A 19,298-nucleotide genomic window follows, 5' to 3' on the forward strand; every position below is an offset into this window, starting at 1 on the left:
ATTTTCTTAAACATTCCTTTTAATCATTAAAACCACTACTTATAAATATGTAAGTATTATCTTAAGATTTAACAGAAAATAATTTAAATTAGTAATTTATAGTTAATGTGTAATAAATTATATAAGTGCACATGTAAACAGCTAACAATAGTAGTTATTATGTAATCAATTACATAAGTGCACAAATAGCTAAACTTGCTTTTTATTTTAAAAAATGCAAATCATGTTTCTTTGTAAATAGTCTAAACACCTTAAGGACTTTTTTCCTGATTTAAAAATCAGGAAACAACTGGGTTGGGAAAGCCTTCTAATTAAAGTGTAATATATCATACATAGTATTCAAATTTCAAGTGTACCATTCCATTATTTTTTCCAAGTGATATAAATTAATCTTGAAAAACAGTTTTGAAAAACAAAATGAGAAATCAAATAGTGGATTACCCTTAAAAAGTAATAATATATAAACAAGTTGAATTTTTAAGAACATTTTTGTCAGGGCTCACAGGAGCTAACTTGTTGTCATGAAAAGATATATGCAAAGTGAGAATTTGGCTTTTAAAAAACTTTTCTTTCTAAATGACTAGTTTAAAAAGTAATTTTTTTCAATGTTTCTCATTTTGACTCAGGTTATTGATTAAAACCCAACCACTGTATTATTTTGTCTTTTACTTTTAAATTTATAAAGCCTTTGCACATAAAATATATTATTTTATTCTTCCAACCACTCTATAGCGTAAGCAGTATTATTAAGTGAAAGAAATGAGGTTAGAATTTCATGTCCTTTCTTAAATAACCTGCTTCTGTCATACCATACTTGCTTAAAATAAACTGAAAACATGTTAACTAATAAATGAGAATCCCTATTTTGCAAATTTTTCTATTTTGATCATGTTTTTTGGTGTGTGTGTTTAGAAAAGTGTGCCTCTGACGTTTGAGCAATGTGATTTTATTCCAGAATAGTTTCACAAAAAATAAAATAAAAATTCTAGTAACATATTAAAGATTAGAGGGTATCAAAGGAATTTAATAAAATATGAAAATATTATAAAGTGTAAGACTTCATTATTTCACTACATTCTCATCAAGTTTTTACATTTTTTTATATTGTTAGAAACAAGAAAGATATTTTATAGCTCCACTTCTCTCCCCTCCCCAACACACTGCACACAAGTTTCCTCTTGGAACAGAGCCAGCCTGAGACACAATCCCTGGGAGATTAAAAGAAACAAAGAAGAAATAGCAGTTCAGAGGTCATGGTGTTAGATACAGGTTGGTTGTGTGTGTTGTAGTTGCCAAGTTTCCTGTAATATCAAATACATGCTGCTTAAATAAGGCCCACAACGTACACCAGTACCTATCCTGTGCTCAATAAAGGTGCTGTCAATTTGCTTTAAAAAAAATGTATAATTTTGGGTTATAGCAGTGAAAGTAGAATTTACTCTCTATTATAGCAGTATATTAACACTGATTTCAACATAGCGGTCCTATTTTAAGCGGTACAATTGCCGGTCTGCAGTGTGAATTTAGGCCCAAAATGGGGATTGAGAATGTTAAAAGTATCATAAAAGGAGGCTAAAACATGTATGTATACAAAAATTAAAATAGTAATAAAAATGAAATGCGGGGAGAGCTACACCATGAACTCTTGGGCAAAAGTAACTTTACTACATATTTCTCTGCATCTATTACAAAGACAGATGCCCTCAGGGTTTCTCCGTATGCCAATAAATTTTTTATTAACACTCATTCCATTTCCAAAAATCTAAATATATGGTGATTCTTCCTCTGATTTTCTCATATTTCTGATATAACAGATTTTCAGCCTTTTCATCTGGAATCCTCATAGAACCTCTGCTAGGTCTTAAGTTTTCAGATTGGATAAGTAAATGAAAAGGCAAGAAAGAGTCAAGGACAAAACACCAAGGAATAACTGTGCTTTAAGTGCGGGTGTGACAAAGAAGCAGCCTGCGAATGGGTCTGGAAAGAGAAAAGAAGAGAATAACCACAACCAGAGTAAAATTAGCATGGTAAATAGGAGAGAATCAGGGTACAAACAGAGCCCTCAACAGTAGGAGATAATGATGAGAAATCAAGAAAAGATGAGACTGAATGAAAGGACTTGAAAACCGGAAAGTCACTGCTGCCTGGGTTCTCAACTAGTCAACTTTTATCCACTGCAGTGTAGCTGGCAAAGCATGGAGACATCTTTGGTAGTTACACATGGAGGCATTAGTAGCATTTAGTGATTAGGAGCTAGGGATGCTACTAAACATTCCAAGAGTGCACAGGGCAGCTCCTCTAACAAGGAATTACTAAACCAGGTCGGTAATGCTGACATTGAGAACCTGTGGAGGAGCTAAAGTATGTGAAGGTGAGAAGTGAGGGCAGGTGTCAGGCAGGGCTGCTTGCCTCATAGGGAAAAAGAAGGATCAGGATGGAAAATTCAGGCGTAGACAGAATATAGAAAGAGTGATTTGTGTGTGTTCTCCTCAAGGATGGAAATACTGGCAATGTCACCAACTGACAGCAATGAGGAGATGGAGGAGAAACCAAAGGAAAACAGAAAAAACACTGTTGGAGTACCGCTCCAATGTAGATGAGTTACAATCCAGATGACAGGTGGAAATATTTGCTTTAAGAGAATGAAGGGACAAAGATTTATTTTAAAATCGTAGAAAATAAAGGACTTATGAGTAAAAATCTGAATTTGGGGGGGGGGGGTAGTGGAGGACTGCAAGAACTGGACAGCCCATTTGAAGTGTGTTCAAAGTTCATACTCACTGCCCAGGTTAAGCTGATCTATATTCCCTTTTCCCTGTTATAGGGGAAAGGGTGCATGTTTCCTGGACAGAAAGAAAGCAGGTGAGCTGGTGTGATCTCGTAATATTCTAATGAAAGTCTTCCCAGAAATACACAGCTGACACTCTAAATTGTTTTTATGAGGACATTTTATTTATGAACTACTTTCTGTAGAATATGTCTAACTATCTAGGATTACTAATAGAAAATATATACAGAATGTAGAAATGTACAGGATATGGCTCCCTGGAAAATGCCTATTATGCTGTATAGCCCAGTGCAAGATCGAGATGGTTCATATCAAGACAGTTTCTTCTGATGTCTTGAAGAGGGGATTGTGCACATGTATCGCCCAACACCATGGTCAGAGCAGTAATAATGATGATTCTGCAGTTCTAGTTATTTAAACCGAAGTTAAACTCACTTAAAAGGAACTAAATTCAATCTATGAACAAGCTGTTTATACCTTTGTGCATCAAACATACAAATTGTGACACTTTCTAAATGAAAATATCACTACCTAATCAGCAAATTTACTTTTAATTCATTCATATTTATTAGAAACTTATTTCTACATCAAATACAATATTAATACCTGCTGGGAATGCCAAAATATACATTTCTTTCACTTACATGACTGAAGTCTAATTGCCAAAATGAAGTACATTCAAATAACTACATGCTGGTTATTCTATGTGTGATAACCTCAAAGAACATTGAGAGGAAAATGCCATCAGTAACTAAATCAATAAAGCCATTGTGGATTAGGGCTATTAATCTAAAATTAATATACCAGTTATCAACAAATGTAATTTCACACTTAAGGAGTGATACCTGTGATTTCCCTTCTTCACATTTACAAGGATTGAGGAGGATGATTTGTATAACTCCATTTCCCTAAAAATATTACTGACTTCCTTTGCTCATTAAACATGTCTGACATGTGCAATTACATTGTCTTTAATCTCACTGATAATGAGTTATACCAAAAGCTATTATTTTAACACCCCAACATCCATTAGCATTATTACTTATTGCAAATTCTCATTAAGGACTTAAGGATTCAGGGGAGACATATCTTGAGTCAGGTATAATCATCATCTTTCTTTTGCTCTTAATGAACAACTTTCACCCCACAGAATGGAAATGTGATGGTGCCTATCCCAAATGAGGACATTGGAATTCTTTTGCCAGGCAGGTTGTAGAGATGGAGTCTTTTTCAACTGCTATTTGGAATACTAATATTGAGATTCATTCTGTGTCTTTCTCTTTACTGTATCAAAATGGTTAAATTTGTTGTATTGACAAGATCATGGTCAACATTATTTTCTCCTTATCTCAGGACTCTAAAATCCTCAAGTGACTCTTCTTTGTATCATCAGAATAAGTTCTCAATCAGTATTTATTAAAGAAACTCTGAATTCATGAATGAACTGATAGTAATGAACAAAGGATAAGCTAATAAGTGAAAAAAAAACCCACAGGGCCCAGAAAAAAAGCATATGCATAATAAATTGCTTGAGTCTCCTAAATAGTGCTTGATTAATTAGTCTTAAATTGTTCAACTATTAACAGTGATTATCTAGAGTTCAACATACCAAAGCATTAAAATATTCATGAGAAAATAAATACATGTATGTAACTACTTTTTCTTGTTTTAAAATCAAACATAAATCTGGTCCTCACTTCCACCAAGGCATTCCTAAGACTGATGTTTTTACTGTGCCAGTCACAGTTTCTACACAAAGGCAGCAGGATGCCCAACTGCAAATGAGAGGAAATTATGCTGCATCAGAGCAAAAGTGGCCATAAATGACTGCTGTCAGGATCACTTAGCACAACAGTTCAGAGCAACACTATGAATGCATTTGCTGAGTGAACTAAAGATAATCAACTTTCCAAACCAAATTTGTAATGTAATAAAATACTTCCAAATACAGTAAGACTCCTTGAGTCAAATAAAAATGTAAATTCAGTCCATTTAAAGTATACATCTCAAGGACATTAAGAAGGGAGGAGAGAACGTCCCAAAAACCAAAACTCATCCTTATACATTAATCCTTCAGTTTCAGATGTGATTTCATCTTTTTCAACAACAAATGACCAACCCAGTGTGAGGCATTCAATGACTGGACAACAGGTAAGGAAGAGGCCTGCAGGAAATATCACTGAATTAAAAAATGGAGATACAAAAAATAGTTGAAATGATAGTCATTGGTGCTCACCAAACACAAATCAAGTCTATACCTTCCAGACACAAGGAGAGATTGCATGGCCTCTTTTGTGTCTAATTTGGGACACCTGATGAGATCTGACCAATGAGTTGTGAGCAGAAATGAAGTGACTTTCATAGGTCAGAGCATTTTATTATCAGGACCTCCAGAGTCTCTTTATATTTTACCATGGTAAAAGGCAAGGTTAACAATAGTAGCTGCTTTGACAGCTACTCTGAAAACAGAGCAAAGAGACACAACAGAACCCCTGGCACCTTTCACCATGAACATATAACTCGAGTGAGAAATAAATGCATATTATAAAGTCACTAAGACTTGAAGCTTATTTTTTATCATTTAATCAAGATTATCACAATCCAGGCACTTTCCTGCCTTGAATGTCAGTTCCTTTGTATTGCTCATTATTTATGAATTTACCCTCACATTATTATTTTTTTAAAAAAATCAGGACAGGGTGATCCTGCAAATATCCAGAGTGAGAATTCACTGTGTAATGAAATTTGTGAAACCATAACAAAACCTTATGCTTATTCATTTATAAATCAGAGTTCAAAGGGAAAGCTTGTAAGAAAAAAAGAAATAAAGGAAGGAAGGAAGGAAGGAAGGAAGGAAGGAAGGAAGGAAGGGAAAGAAAGAAAGAAAGAAAGAAAGAAAGAAAGAAAGAAAGAAAAAGAAAGAAAGAAAGAAAGAAAGAAAGAAAGAAAGAAAAAGAAAGAAAGAAAGAAAGAAAGAAAGAAAGAAAAAAGAAGAAAACCCTATTTCTAGAAAAGCTCTTTGAGCTTTTTTTAGACAATCCTATGGAAAGTATTGAGAAAGTTTCTCCTTAGATAAAAATAAAGAAAAGTCTCTATAGTGGTTTCTTTGAAAAAAAAAATTAAATAAATGTGAATGTCTATTAAATAGTTTTAGATATATTTTCCCTGTAAAAAAAATTAAGCAAATTCCAGCTGTTTCTGGGCCACTGACATTTTATAAATTAATTCAATGTGCCCTTTCTCTTCTAGATTGCAATATCCCACAAGTATACAAAAACACTAGAATTTTCATGCATCTAATCCATTATAGTGTATCTTCTGCCATGCAGGAACACCTTGGCATCTTAACAGACCCATATCTGACATCCCATGAACTGTACAAAGGACTGGAATTCCACCTTGGTATGCATATCCACATTTGATGTTATATATTTCAGTAGAGACACTGATGCACTCATCACTATATTAAGAAATACTAGTATATTTTAAGTTCAAAATAAGTATTAATTTTTCCGTTTTTTTCTATCTGTTATAGAGGGTTAGAGTATAGACTGACACAAGCATAGGTTGCCTTAAACATGTTAATTTCTTTTCTTTTTTTTTTTTTGGTGCTGCTGGGAAATAAACATGTTAATTTCATGTTCTGTTAATTCAACAGAATTAACAGAACAAAATTAAAAAGTGCTTGAAATTAATTTTAAAGCTAATACATTCTCCCCAAAGCCTGTAGGTTTAAAAAAGCCTGTAGGTTTTTAAACTTAAAAAGCCATATCCGACCTCTGGCATTTACTATCTATATGATTTTGGGAAAGTTATTTATCTTCATAGTGTCTTATCTTTTGGCTTTTGCAAAACTTGATTAAAACAGTAAGACTTAGTCCATAGTAATTCTATGAGGACTCAATGTTCAAAGCATTAAGTGTCCCTTGACACTAATAAACATTAAAACACCTGTTATTATTTCTTTAAAAGGAAATAATAACTAAACCACAGATTCATTCTCAAGTATGTACAGTTGCTTGAGCTATTTTGGAAGAGGAATATAGAAAATGTGTCACTTTTCACATATAAAGCTATGATTTCCTACATACTTGTCACTTGTTCAACACAGATTTAGAATTACCTAGAGCCTCCTAGCATTTCTTCCTTGCATTGCTAAAATAATATATTTTGCACATTATAAATTAACTATTGAATAATAAGGGAAATTACGAATGAAATGTATATGGAAAATAGAAAGGGAAACAGTGAAATCATTAAGTATTTTAAGGTTCAAAAGTGTCAGTATTTATTTCAATTAGTACAAACCATAAACTGAGAGAACAGGTTCAATACCTTCACCCCAGGTTTCTAGTCAACCACATGGCAATGGTGTAATACTGCCATCTAGTGGAATGACTGTAACTCTGCAGGAACACTTTTTGAAAATTTTAAACAAGGGTTCAAACAAAAAAACAAAATCACTTTCTATGTTTTTTGACATTTTCAGTTGTAAATCTCGGAAGTGGAATTGAGAAGAAGTGTGATTTTTCGCTTTTACAATGGCAATTATTTAAATCACGTGGTGTAAGAAAAACATCTGATATATGAGAATACATAAAAGTTTCAACTTTGAGCAAGAGGAGTTTATACTGTACATATCAATATAAATACTTCCATATAAAGAAATAATGTAAATTATCTGAAGAAAAAAATGTTTAATAATTCCCAATTATCTCTAACTTCTTGGGTTTCATCAAATGAAAATCTTTTTTAAACATATTCTCATACTTTAAAAAAATCAACTACAACAATAAGGATATAACACTTTCAATGTACAAAAGAAAAACAATTTACTATCTTACTATGTTCAAATGTAAACCCATTATAATCTTTTCGTACAATGTAACCAGGAAGCCCAATATCCTTGGCTGTTCATTAGTTCCTTGTTTGACCAATATTAAGAAATGGTGAAGCCCAAATAATAACTATAACTTCCAATTTCAAGCAGAATGCTTTTGCTAAAACTCAAGGTAACCATACTAACTGAAGGATTCTGCATAATACAATCATCATGTATAACTTACCTAGAATTTTCATTTGAAACTATATTATCTAAGGTACATAGAGATATTATAAGTGATTTATTTATTAGCTTTTTCAACAAATATCTATGGATGGGTAGATCGAGGTAAGCAGGTATGTAGGTAGGTAAATAATTTTAAAGAAATGCTGTTAAACAACAGGAGTAAAATATACTGCTGAAAAAGGACACATTTGCAAGAAAACAAGCAAAACAAATTCCAAAAAGGCAAACTTATCCAAACATAGATGAGACACAAGTCCTCATTGACCCATGGAATGAAGTTCAAGCCTCAGCTATTCCCATTCCCCAACTCCACCTTATTCTGTGAGGGAGCTTCTTATGCATACTCATATAACATCCCACCCCACAAGTGTAAGATCAGACCACACCCAACATACACACCCCATCCTAAACGCAGGCTCTATAGCTTGGACCAGGAATCTGGTATTTCACTTACCTGCAGTGGGTTCGAACTTCAGATAGGCATGTTGGATTGGCCCCCACAGACTCGGCACCCCGTGTAGCGCACCCTGGCTACACTACAGGAGAGATGACTAAACGGCTTAAAGGTGGTATGAGTGCAAGTGTGTTTTATGAAACTACATTTTATAGTGGGAAATGAGGCTATCCTCACAATCAGTGTTTTTTTTTACCTTGTGTATCTTTGGGTCTTGTTCTAAAATGAAGAATTGCAAACTTCCCATGGAAGCACAGAAGACAAGAACTAAAGGGGATCTGTCATGGTATGCACCTATCTGTTCTGCCCCGTAGAAATCTCAAGTGAGAAATGACTCTGATTTGTGACATCAACTATAGAGATCAACTTTCCCTTCAAATAATACATATCTACCCTTCAGCCAGTGTATTTTTTTGCAAGAAGCAAAAACCTGAAGACATATATAAAGCAGTATTTTATTATTTGCATCCATATGTATACACTTACCATACTGTTCATTTTTGAGGATGAGGAACTCGTTCTTTGCTTTCTTAAACTATTTACTTCTTCTACATTTCCATCTTTTGGTTTCAAAATCATTCTGCTACTCCCTGCAGTTCCTTCTGATGAAGACCGGAGTCGCCTCTCTATAAACCTTCCTTCCCGATATGGACTGAGGCTACTGGCAAGAACTAGTAAAAGAAAAATAATTAATATGAATATATTAATATGAATATATAAACTGAGTTTTTATAGATGTTCCCTTGGAAATTAGCATAATACTCCCTAAAATTATCTTGCGTACTCGCACCTGCCTCTCTGCATCCCCAACACCAAACCTGCTTTCACATGGTGGCCAGAACCAGCTTTCACATGGTGGCCAGAACCATGTTGCTTAACACAGGAAGCTCCACCATCATCATTCCTCTAGTCATAAAGCTTTCCAAAGGGCCTGCCTGGTTCCTTGAGCCATGACCCATTTCATCATCCTCACACTAGGGCCTGTCCTGTTGAGATGCTCGGCCTCAAATCCCCCCCACCCTGTACCCTTCATTCTTCTATGCCACATGAGCTTCTGGAGGTTTTTGGAACACCTCAGGCTCCAGCCCTACATCCTTAGACCTGTGATCCTCACATAAATATATTTCTTTCAAATATCTTCATGGCTTGCTCTAACTTCATTCAAATCTTTGTAATATTCTACCTTAGGTGCCACCCTTCTTGTCATGTTGAAAAAGGCAAACCTCAACCTCACTTCCCAATCCCAGTCCTTTATTCTGTTTTAAAACTTGTACTCAGCCATTATTAACATATGACATTTATTTATATGCACTTTCATTGTCTGAGTATCCACAGTAGAAAATATGCTTCATGAAGGTGAGACTTCTGCCTGTTGTATTGCTAGTGCTAAAAACAATTTAACTTAACAAGACTCCTAAAGAGCAAGAAACAAAATCAAGAATTAATAAATGGGATATACTCACAATAAAATGCTGCTTCTCAGCTAAAGAAACAATCAATGAGGTGAAGAGAGAATCTACATTTTGGGAGCAAATTTTTGCCACATGTACATCAGATACAACACTAATATTCAGGATATATAAAGAACTCAAAAACTTAACACTAAAAAAACAAACAACCCAATCAATAAATGGGCTAAGGAGCTGAACAGACATTTTTTAGAAGATATACATTCAATCAATAAACATATGAAAAAATGTTCAACATTTCAAGTAATTAAAGAAATGCAAATCAAAACTACTCTAAGATTTCATCTCACACCATTCAGAATGGCAGTTATCAAGAATACAGATAGCAATAAATGTTAGCAATAATGTGAGGGAATAGGCATGCTCATACATTGCTGGTGGAACTGCAAATTGGCGCAACCAATCAGGAAAGCAGTATGGAGATTCCTTAGAAAACTTGGAATGGAACCACCATTTGACCCAACTGTCCCACCCCTTGGTCTATACCCAAAGGAATTAAAATCAGCATGCTATAGCATTACTATAGCATTCAGCCACATCATTGTTTATAGCAGCTCAATTCACAGTAGCTAAACTGTGGAAGCAACCTAGATGCCCTTCAATAGATTAATGGATAAAGAAACTGTGGTATATACACACAATGAACTGCTACTCAGCATTAAAAGAGAATTAAATTATGGCATTTGCAGGTAAATTGATGGTAAGTAAGCCAATCCCAGAAATCCAAAGGCCAAATGTTCTCTCTAATAAATGGATTCTGATCCACAATAGGAAAGACATGGAAAAACTGAGGGAATTTTGATGAGGCAAAACAAAGGTGGGGTGGAGTGTGGGTATGGGAGTAGGAAAGATGGTGGAATAAGATGGATATCATTACCCTAGGTACATGTATGACTGCACATATGATGTGATGCTACATCGTGTACAACCAGAGAAATGTAAAGTTGTGCTGCAATTGTGTACAATGAATCAAAATGCATTCTGCTGTCATATACACCTAATTAAAATAAATTTTTAAAAAATTCCACATTTGATTCCAGAAAACAAAAAGTGTCAAAACTATACTTATTGAATGAAGAAATTAATAAACTAACTGTTCTATTTAGGGTCATCTACTAGTTAAAACATTTTTTAACAAAACCTATTAGACTAATATAGCAATTTTTTAAAATAAGTTTAAAACTAATGAATAAAATTTAATTTCATTATTAATAGTACTAATAGGACATCTAAGACACTCAGGTACATATAATATAGTAGCTTAACTATATGTTTCATAACAAATACAAAATAAATTTAGTATATGGAACTGAGTGTGTGCAGCATCTTTCTTGCCTGAAACACATTTACTTAAAACTGATTTTAAAATTTTTAAGTCCCAAATTACAAAATCCTTATGAAGATGAGCACATCAATATTCAATATTCTCACAAATAAAAAATAGTAGAATATCATCTTTTCCTTGTTGATATTACCAGAATATCTGTACAAGAGCAGGTAACACATTGTCAAATTATTTTAATGTGTTAAATGTCTTAAATCCATTTTCTTAACAAACAGATAAATAATCACCAAGATCATCACTGCTTATTCCCTAGTTTACACAGAGACAAAAAAGCACAGTATTGAATTATACATTGAGGCAAGTCATCACCGCTAAATAAGAATTTGATATGTAAGATATATATTTGGTATATAATCATATTTCTATGTTTTGGTGCTTTTTTCTTTCTTTTTGCACCAAAAGAAAATTTATTTTTATACCAGTTCTATGTATTTGTGGGGTACACAGTGACATTTCAATGCATGCATATAATGTGTAATGCTCAGATCAGGGTACTTGTGTGATTTTTTTTTAACTGCCTGCATTTCAACAAATTTGCTAACAAAGTGACTTGGTAATGTTATCAATTATAAATTTTTATCAATAACTCTGTATGAAAGTTTTGTGAACATTGAATAAAATAGTATATGCAAATTTCTTAGCACATTTTTGGGTATACAGGAAGTACCCAAAAGTTTTCTTGAACTGAATTTTATGTTTAATAACCAAGTTTTCTGGAGTCAAACTGGGATAATTCATTCTCTCTCTCTCTCTCTCTCTCTCTCTCACACACACACACACACACACACACACACAACACACACACACACACACACCCTTTCTTTTAAACTAAAGAGAATGAGTGCCAGATTGCACATCTAGTTAATTTTAGAGACAGGGTCAAAATCAGGCAGGGGCTGTATGCTCCATGAATCTTACTTTTAAAGTTTGCAATTAATTCTTGTCAAGAGATAGGGATGATTTATATCAAATCATGTGCCCTAGTTAATAAACATTTGTTAACATAAGCAACAGAATTTAAAGCATAAAAATGTATAATGAGTTTGGATGAAATATATTCATTTCACTAATTATGAAATACCAATAACTTCATAGTGGATTATTAAAAAAAAGACAGCCTTTATTCTACATAAAGTCACATTACAAACAGAATTAATTTCCTTCCACTTTCTTTGGAGGTTAGAATCTGAGTAACATAGTAGAGGAAAATGAATAGTATTAATGAGTTATGCTTTTAATATATATAATTGAGGTAAATTTAAAATTAAGAAGCAGCAGCATTTAAAACAAAGGAGAAGAAATGTAGAGTGAAAAAATGAAGAAAATGTGGATACATGAGATAAAGTGAGAAAATTGAATACATTATAATGAACATTGATTCACATCATGTATTATACAAAGAAAAGCAGCATACCTCTGGCTGTACTTGCTTCATAACCATAGGATGTTTTGTTTAAAATGTGATGATCACCAGAAGAAGGTATTATCCTTGAATCTGAAATAGGATGAGTCCCTTTAACACGTTCAGCTATTGCTTTATGTTGCTCATAGAATCCAAGTTTCCTTGGAGAGCCTGTCCTTGGCATTGATTCACCATTTTGTAATGGCATATTTTCTTCTCTTTGAGTATCTACTGATAGGTGAGTCTCTGAGTTGTTCACATTCTTAACCGGTAGCTCAGTGATTTGCAATGACACTTCCTTTTGATTAGCAGCAGAGGTTTCTGATAAGGAATTAGATTCAGTGCTACATCGACCTTCTAACCTGTATTTCCCAGGAGACATAACTGCACCAGGCACAGCTCCCATAAGTTCTATTGTTGTCTTTGTAACAGCAGCAGGTTTGGGAGAGCTCTGAGAGGTAGGGTCATTGGGGCCACCATTGTCACAGTGGGATGCTAAGCTTCCACTATTAGGAAATGCATCTGCTTCAGATACAGAATCTTCAGTCAAGGCTAAAAATTCTGAAGGTGTCTGGGCTGTGGTAAGATCAGCAGAAAGCAAAGGAGATTGCAAAGAGCTTCCTGCCCGTTCATTTACATCCACAGAACAAGATGGAGAAGCTCTTACTAACACAGGTTCTCTCTCTTGGTACTGTGTAATTTCAAGTGAAAATTCAGACTGTTGTACCAACGAAATGGATTGGCTCTGTGGAACTGGCTTAGAAAATTTATAGTGAGATGAAAAAGATTTAGGGAGTAACTTCCTTGTTGACTGCTTAACAGAACGGCGAGTTTGTTCTTCTGTGAATCCAGAATCATCTCCCTCACTTTTCCCAGAACTTAGACAATTTATAAAGACATTCTTATTAGTTGAGTGCTCCTTTTCCCTTTCAAAATTCTCTGTCAAGGATCTTGTTATCTTCTTATGTCGTGAACTACTAAAACCCACAGAATGTCTTCCCCTGGTTTTAATATGTTCTTCCAAACTCAGTTTCTGCATATTGCTGTGAACAGGTTGAGCACCATTTGAAATATTAAGGTTCTGGTTAGTGGGTTCTTGCTTAGGTTCACTCCCTTTCTTATGGTGGAAGCTGATGGAAGGAGCTCGGAATATGCTCCTGCGTTTTCCTGTACTACCTGAGCTTGAGTTAGTGCTGGAAGGAGAAGAACTGTGGACACCAACCGTATTGCTGGAAGAGGGTGAAGAAGGAAGAGAGTCATGTCTTCTGCTAATACTTTTTCTAAATATTGGCAACCGTGAGACCAAGGTAGATCTTCTTGATCCTGAGTCCCCCATTGGGACTCCAAGGCTTGCACGGGGATAGCCAACTTAGCAACCTGAGAAAAGTTAAAAGAAAAAGAACAAGTCAATAGAATACAATTAGAAATAAGACCTAGTAAAACAAAATATTGCATTTCAAGGCACAGCATAGAATTTGGGTTATACCAAAACAATAAATGATTAAATTCTGATACCTAAGAATCTTTTAAATTTATAAATACAAAAGTGATACAATATTTTACAAAAATTTCAAATGGTAAAAAACGTTGATGTAACCAAAAATACTTAAAGTATACTCAAAAGTGTATTAGGTTGGGTGACATGAGATCATTTATTTAAGAGCCAGACTAACTACTCACAACTGATTTCATAATTTTGGCAAATCATTGAATCTTAATTTTCTACGTGTGCTTAATTAGAGGGAGGAAGCATGTGACAGCTATGATTATTGCTAAGTAAATGCTCCAGCATTGCCTGTGTAGGAGAACACCAGATGAAGCCATTTTTTTTTTAAACTATGTGACTCAGCAGGTTATTGACAGAAGCATAACAGGGTCAAAGATCAGACAAAGGTATAGCCAGACACTGAGATCTCCATTTTGAGAAAAAAAAATGATTAGGATAAATTCGTCTCTTTGTTGTTCGATTTAGGAAGCTCAGAAATAATCAGGCTATTAACAGAAGAAATTAAACCACAAAGGATACAGGGTAAGCTTATAAAAAAGTTAAACGTATGAGGCAAACACAACTATAATTTGAAGACTTGCATGAAAGCTAAATCAGTTGGTAATCCTAAGAAAAGTGAGAGTATATACTGAGGGAATCTAAAACAAAAAATTTATGAGCGCCATATCAGCGTCAGTACACAAGGGTGCTGATGATCAATCAGAGGTAGAAGAAGGAGAAGAAGACAGCAGCTCTAGTTAACCAACTTTTGCTGTACTAAATATTTTCCACAGATTTTCCTTTTACTCTAGAAGTAGGTAAAACTTCTAATTAGGACACAATGGTTCACTGGGCACGGAATGAAAACTGGGCGTTTTACCGCAGAAGTAATTCATCTGAAGTCACTCGGCTAACAAGCAAGCAGGAATAAGAAATTAAACCATCTCTACTTCAAGGTTGGCTCAGGTAAGCCTGGTATATACTGCATGCACTGGAGTGAGAACCAAATCATGCTTCCTCTTCAGGGATTCCTAGTTTAGAGTCAATCTCAGGACTCTGCTGGCTGCTACTTTTCACTGGGCTTCACAATGTACCATGATGTGCTTCTGTTTTGTTTCGCTTTGCTTTAAAATTTCACTTAACCTTTTAATGCACTGTCCAATCCCCCTTTGTCCACTTGAATTGGACTCTGTTTCATTTTATTGTTTTTTGTGACCAAATCTGCCTGACTAAACACTAATAAATATATAATATTAGAAACCCTCCACTTCATTATCCTTATAGATAGGAGAATTGATTAATTAAAAAAAAAAAACTTTCATTTCCTTGAAGAAGGAAGACATGAAAATGGAGAATATTTTTTCTCAGATATAATTTCAAACAATATAGTTTGACACATTTGCATTTTAAGATTTTAATGGATGATTTTTTCATTGCAATCACTGAATCTGAGTTAATCTTTAAAGTTGACTTTATTTTTAATTTGCTAGTGAGATCACATAGCATTTATTTAATTGGACAAGGAAGAATTGTATATATTTATATAGTATAACATGATATTTTGATATATGCTTACTTTGTGCAATGATTAAATCAAGCTAATTAATATATCCACCATCTCTCGTGTGAGAACATTTAAAATGTTAAATTTTGAAGTTCATACTTCTCTACTATTGACTATAGTCACCATGCCATGCAACAGATTCCTGAAATACATTCCTCCTGTATAACTGAAAATTTGTAACCAACCCTTTGCACATCTCCCCATTCCCTATGCCACCCATTCCAACTGTCACCTCTAGTAACTCCGATTCTATCCCCTACTTCGTCAAGTTTGACTTTTTAAAATGCCAATTGTAGTGAGACCACATAGCATTTATTTCTCTGTGCTGGCTTCTTTCATTTCACTGAGCATAAAGTAATCCAGGTTCATCTACATTGTTGCAAATATAGAATTTCCTTCTCATTTAAAGCTGAATAGCATATCATGATATATATATATATATATATATATATATATATATATATATATATATATATATATATATACCACATTTTTTATTTATCCATTCATCCTTTTGTTTCATATCTTGGCTATTACTAATAATGCTTCAATGAACAGACGTGAAGGCATTTCTTTGAAATTCTCATTTCAGATCCCTAGGATATATATTCAGATATGGAGTTGCTAAATCATATAGTCAATCTATTTTTAATATTTTGAGGAACTTCTCTAGTTTTCTCAAATGACTGTACTAATTTACATTTCCACCAACACCGTATAAGGTTTCTTTTACCTCCACATGAATTTGAGTTTAAATCTAAACTGTACATGAGCCACACCTGAGCATTTCAGTGTTCCTATAAGGTCTTCATTGAAGAAAGCTTTAAATATAAATGGAACTCTTATTTTTCACAAATAAAAATGTCTTGTCCTCACAGCTTACATTTTCCAAATTAGAGACAATGAATAATACATTTTCCATGATTTTATTCTTAATGTTTTAATTAGCATCATTCTTAGCTCTGATTTTTTTCATTTATATGCAGCATTTATTTCAGTTTCCATTCAGTGCCTACTGAACAACTGTGTCCTAATTAGAGCATTATAAACCATAATGACTTGCAGCTGGTTGTGAACCTATGGCCTTAAATGCATTAATGCCAAGATATTCACCATGATGACTTAAGTACTTCAAAATTGATGTATATTGAAATAATTCTTGGCCTTTTAAGAAGGATTTCTTGCATTTGGATCAGCATTAAAATTTCTAAAACTGACTCAATTCCATATCTCCTTAGCAAGTATTCATAAGATTTAACTAAGAAAAATTTTTCAAAAAAAATTACAATAATCACTCCTCTTCTGACATATAATGAACAGAGCCAGACTTCCACTGGGAACAAATAACACATTTAATCTACAAATAACATTTGTCCTAATTTCCTTAAGTAAAACCACCACAGGTTCTAAAGCATGTTTGAATGTTCAATGAGATGAACTGGGGTAGATATAAAATCCATTAAAGACAAAAATCCTTTAGATTTCACCTTGTTTTATATGAACTCCTATTTCCTAATGAAAAGGAATAAATGACAGAAAGATAAAATATAGACTCGAATTATCCGTCTTCTTTAGAAAGGCTCTTCAGCGCCTAGATACTCTCTAAATCTCCAGATTCATTATTTCTCTCCTCACATTTCATTCTCCAATTACACTGATGACTGCCATTTTCTATTCACTTTCACCCTTAGGGCCTGTGTAGATGTGGGTCCACCTGCTCAGGCTGCCTGTTCTGTGACTTTAATGTGGCAAAACTCCCACAGATACCATGCTTTCCCTTCCAGGATGCCATCTCTAAAACCTCCTTCCCACTGGCTCCATTGTGGACCCTGTACTCTCTCTTTATATATCCTCAGGCATTAGCTCCTTACATGGGAATCAGAATCTATCTGTACTATTTTTATCTTCAGCTTCTTAATGGCAAAGTCCATCTCTGGTTTTGCTTTGATACTGTGCTACCTATTACAACACAGCATTAGTCCCTATAGAGGAAACGGATTTCAGAAAATGAAGTTGTAACTTGATCACATCAGGATTTCAAACATAAATAAGAAAACACATTTGATGTTTTGCTGTCATGAATAAGTGTAATAATCCTGAGATTGATTATGCTGCAATGTACCTTTTAGACATTCAGAAGTCTGTCAAGTCTTTCAAACAATTTACAGTTCAATAATCTGAAATTTGTCAATAAACACCTGAAAACATCATGAAAAAAATTAATGCTGAACAAATTGGATGAAACAATCCATTACATCAACTTGAATTATTTATGAGAGATAAATGTAACAGTGTTATAACATGCTAATTTCATTTCTTTTTCTATAGTGTCACTATAATTATAAAAATAACCCTTAATTCCTTAGCCAACGTGTATGTTTTATATATTTTTATAAATGTCCAAGTCAGATAAGGCATCTTTTTTTCAATTCCTACTTTTCTCAGTTCAAAAGTGACAGTTACTTGAATCATAACAAGTCTTAAAAGTACACATTATAGGCTGATCTATACCTATCTATTGTTCAGGGGCTTCCACTACCATAAATATTATGCTCTTTTAAAAATCAAATTTGTTACAAAAAAAAGGATTATCTTCTAATTGAAACTTTAATGCTATTTAAGTTAACAAAAAAATAATCCTAACTTGTTGACAACATAACACAGATGTATACTGACCCTATTAGAAGTGGTATAAAATTCAGTCTGATCTCCGTGAAGTTTACAATGAGCACCTGAAAATACACCCTTTGGTATTTAGAATCAGAATTTAATAAAAAGTACCCAGAAAGTAATTTATTTGGTAATCTACAAAACCTTAGCAAATAATACCACCATATGGTAGATTTATTCTAAATAAAATTAGAGTCACATTTCTTATTTAGGATGCTTGAGGAACACTTGATTCTAGTTTTGGGGATTATACAGCTCACTAATAAGCAATTTATTTAAAATTTGAGTAAATGTAAAATACATTAAATAATGAAGTCATATTGATAATATTAACTGTCCTACTATGATTCCAAATGCATTAACCAAAGGCATAAAAAGCTTTGTGGGGTTTCAGAACTGCATCAACTTGGAAAAGGATTACCATAAACACAAATGAGTATACCTGTACAGTAAAAGAAAAAAAAAAAACACAGTCATTTTCCCCATAATTTTTCAAGTATTTTTCTAGAGATTGAACACCTCTTGTGTTGTTCACATTATGAGCCAGAGGTGTTGAAGGGTGTCCTGATGCCACACATCTGTCATGAGCATCAGTATTTGTGTTGTCTCTCCCAAAACTGACTGAAAAAAATAAAATAAAATAAAATCTATACCCACACTTTCCTTTGGCATTACAAAGAACATAACGTGAAACACTGATAATAATTATTTTACAGGAATATTCTTAAGAAGGAGAAGGTACTACATTAAAAAGAAATTAATACTCCCTGGCACAGAATAGATTTGCAGCCTCTTATGATGAAATACATTAAAAACAAGTGACACATGGAGTATGAGTATGAGACACATAAAGTCATCATGAAAATAATTTAGTTATCAAACTCTATGCCCTAATCTCAGTATTGAAAACACACACACACACACACACACACACACCTGAAATAATACTGAGAAGTGAATGAAGGGAGGTCATGCTTCTGATACTTTACTATGAACTTCCCCTAAGTTTACATTTGTACTAAAATTTAAAAGCAAATGATTAACATTTGAAG

General features: G+C 33.7%; 1 protein-coding gene across 3 annotated transcripts in view; it reads right to left on the reverse strand.

Annotated features, from left to right (window-relative positions):
• Positions 1-19,298, reverse strand: part of Ccser1 (coiled-coil serine rich protein 1) — a 1,227,237-nt gene that overhangs the window by 1,053,992 nt on the left and 153,947 nt on the right. For all 3 annotated transcript variants that reach the window (XM_058583852.1, XM_058583853.1, XM_046459067.2), the window contains exons 2-3: positions 12,539-13,903; positions 8,797-8,981 (exon numbers count right to left, since the gene is read on the reverse strand). In XM_058583852.1, the coding sequence (XP_058439835.1) occupies positions 8,797-8,981; positions 12,539-13,862 (1,509 nt within the window). In that variant the 5' untranslated portion in view covers positions 13,863-13,903. The remainder of the gene's footprint in view (positions 1-8,796; positions 8,982-12,538; positions 13,904-19,298) is intronic.

Source organism: Marmota monax, unplaced genomic scaffold, assembly GCF_021218885.2.
Source record: "Marmota monax isolate L192 unplaced genomic scaffold, Marmota_monax_Labrador192_F-V1.1 WCK01_AAM20220418_F8-fsc00002, whole genome shotgun sequence".
NCBI lineage: Eukaryota > Metazoa > Chordata > Mammalia > Rodentia > Sciuridae > Marmota > Marmota monax.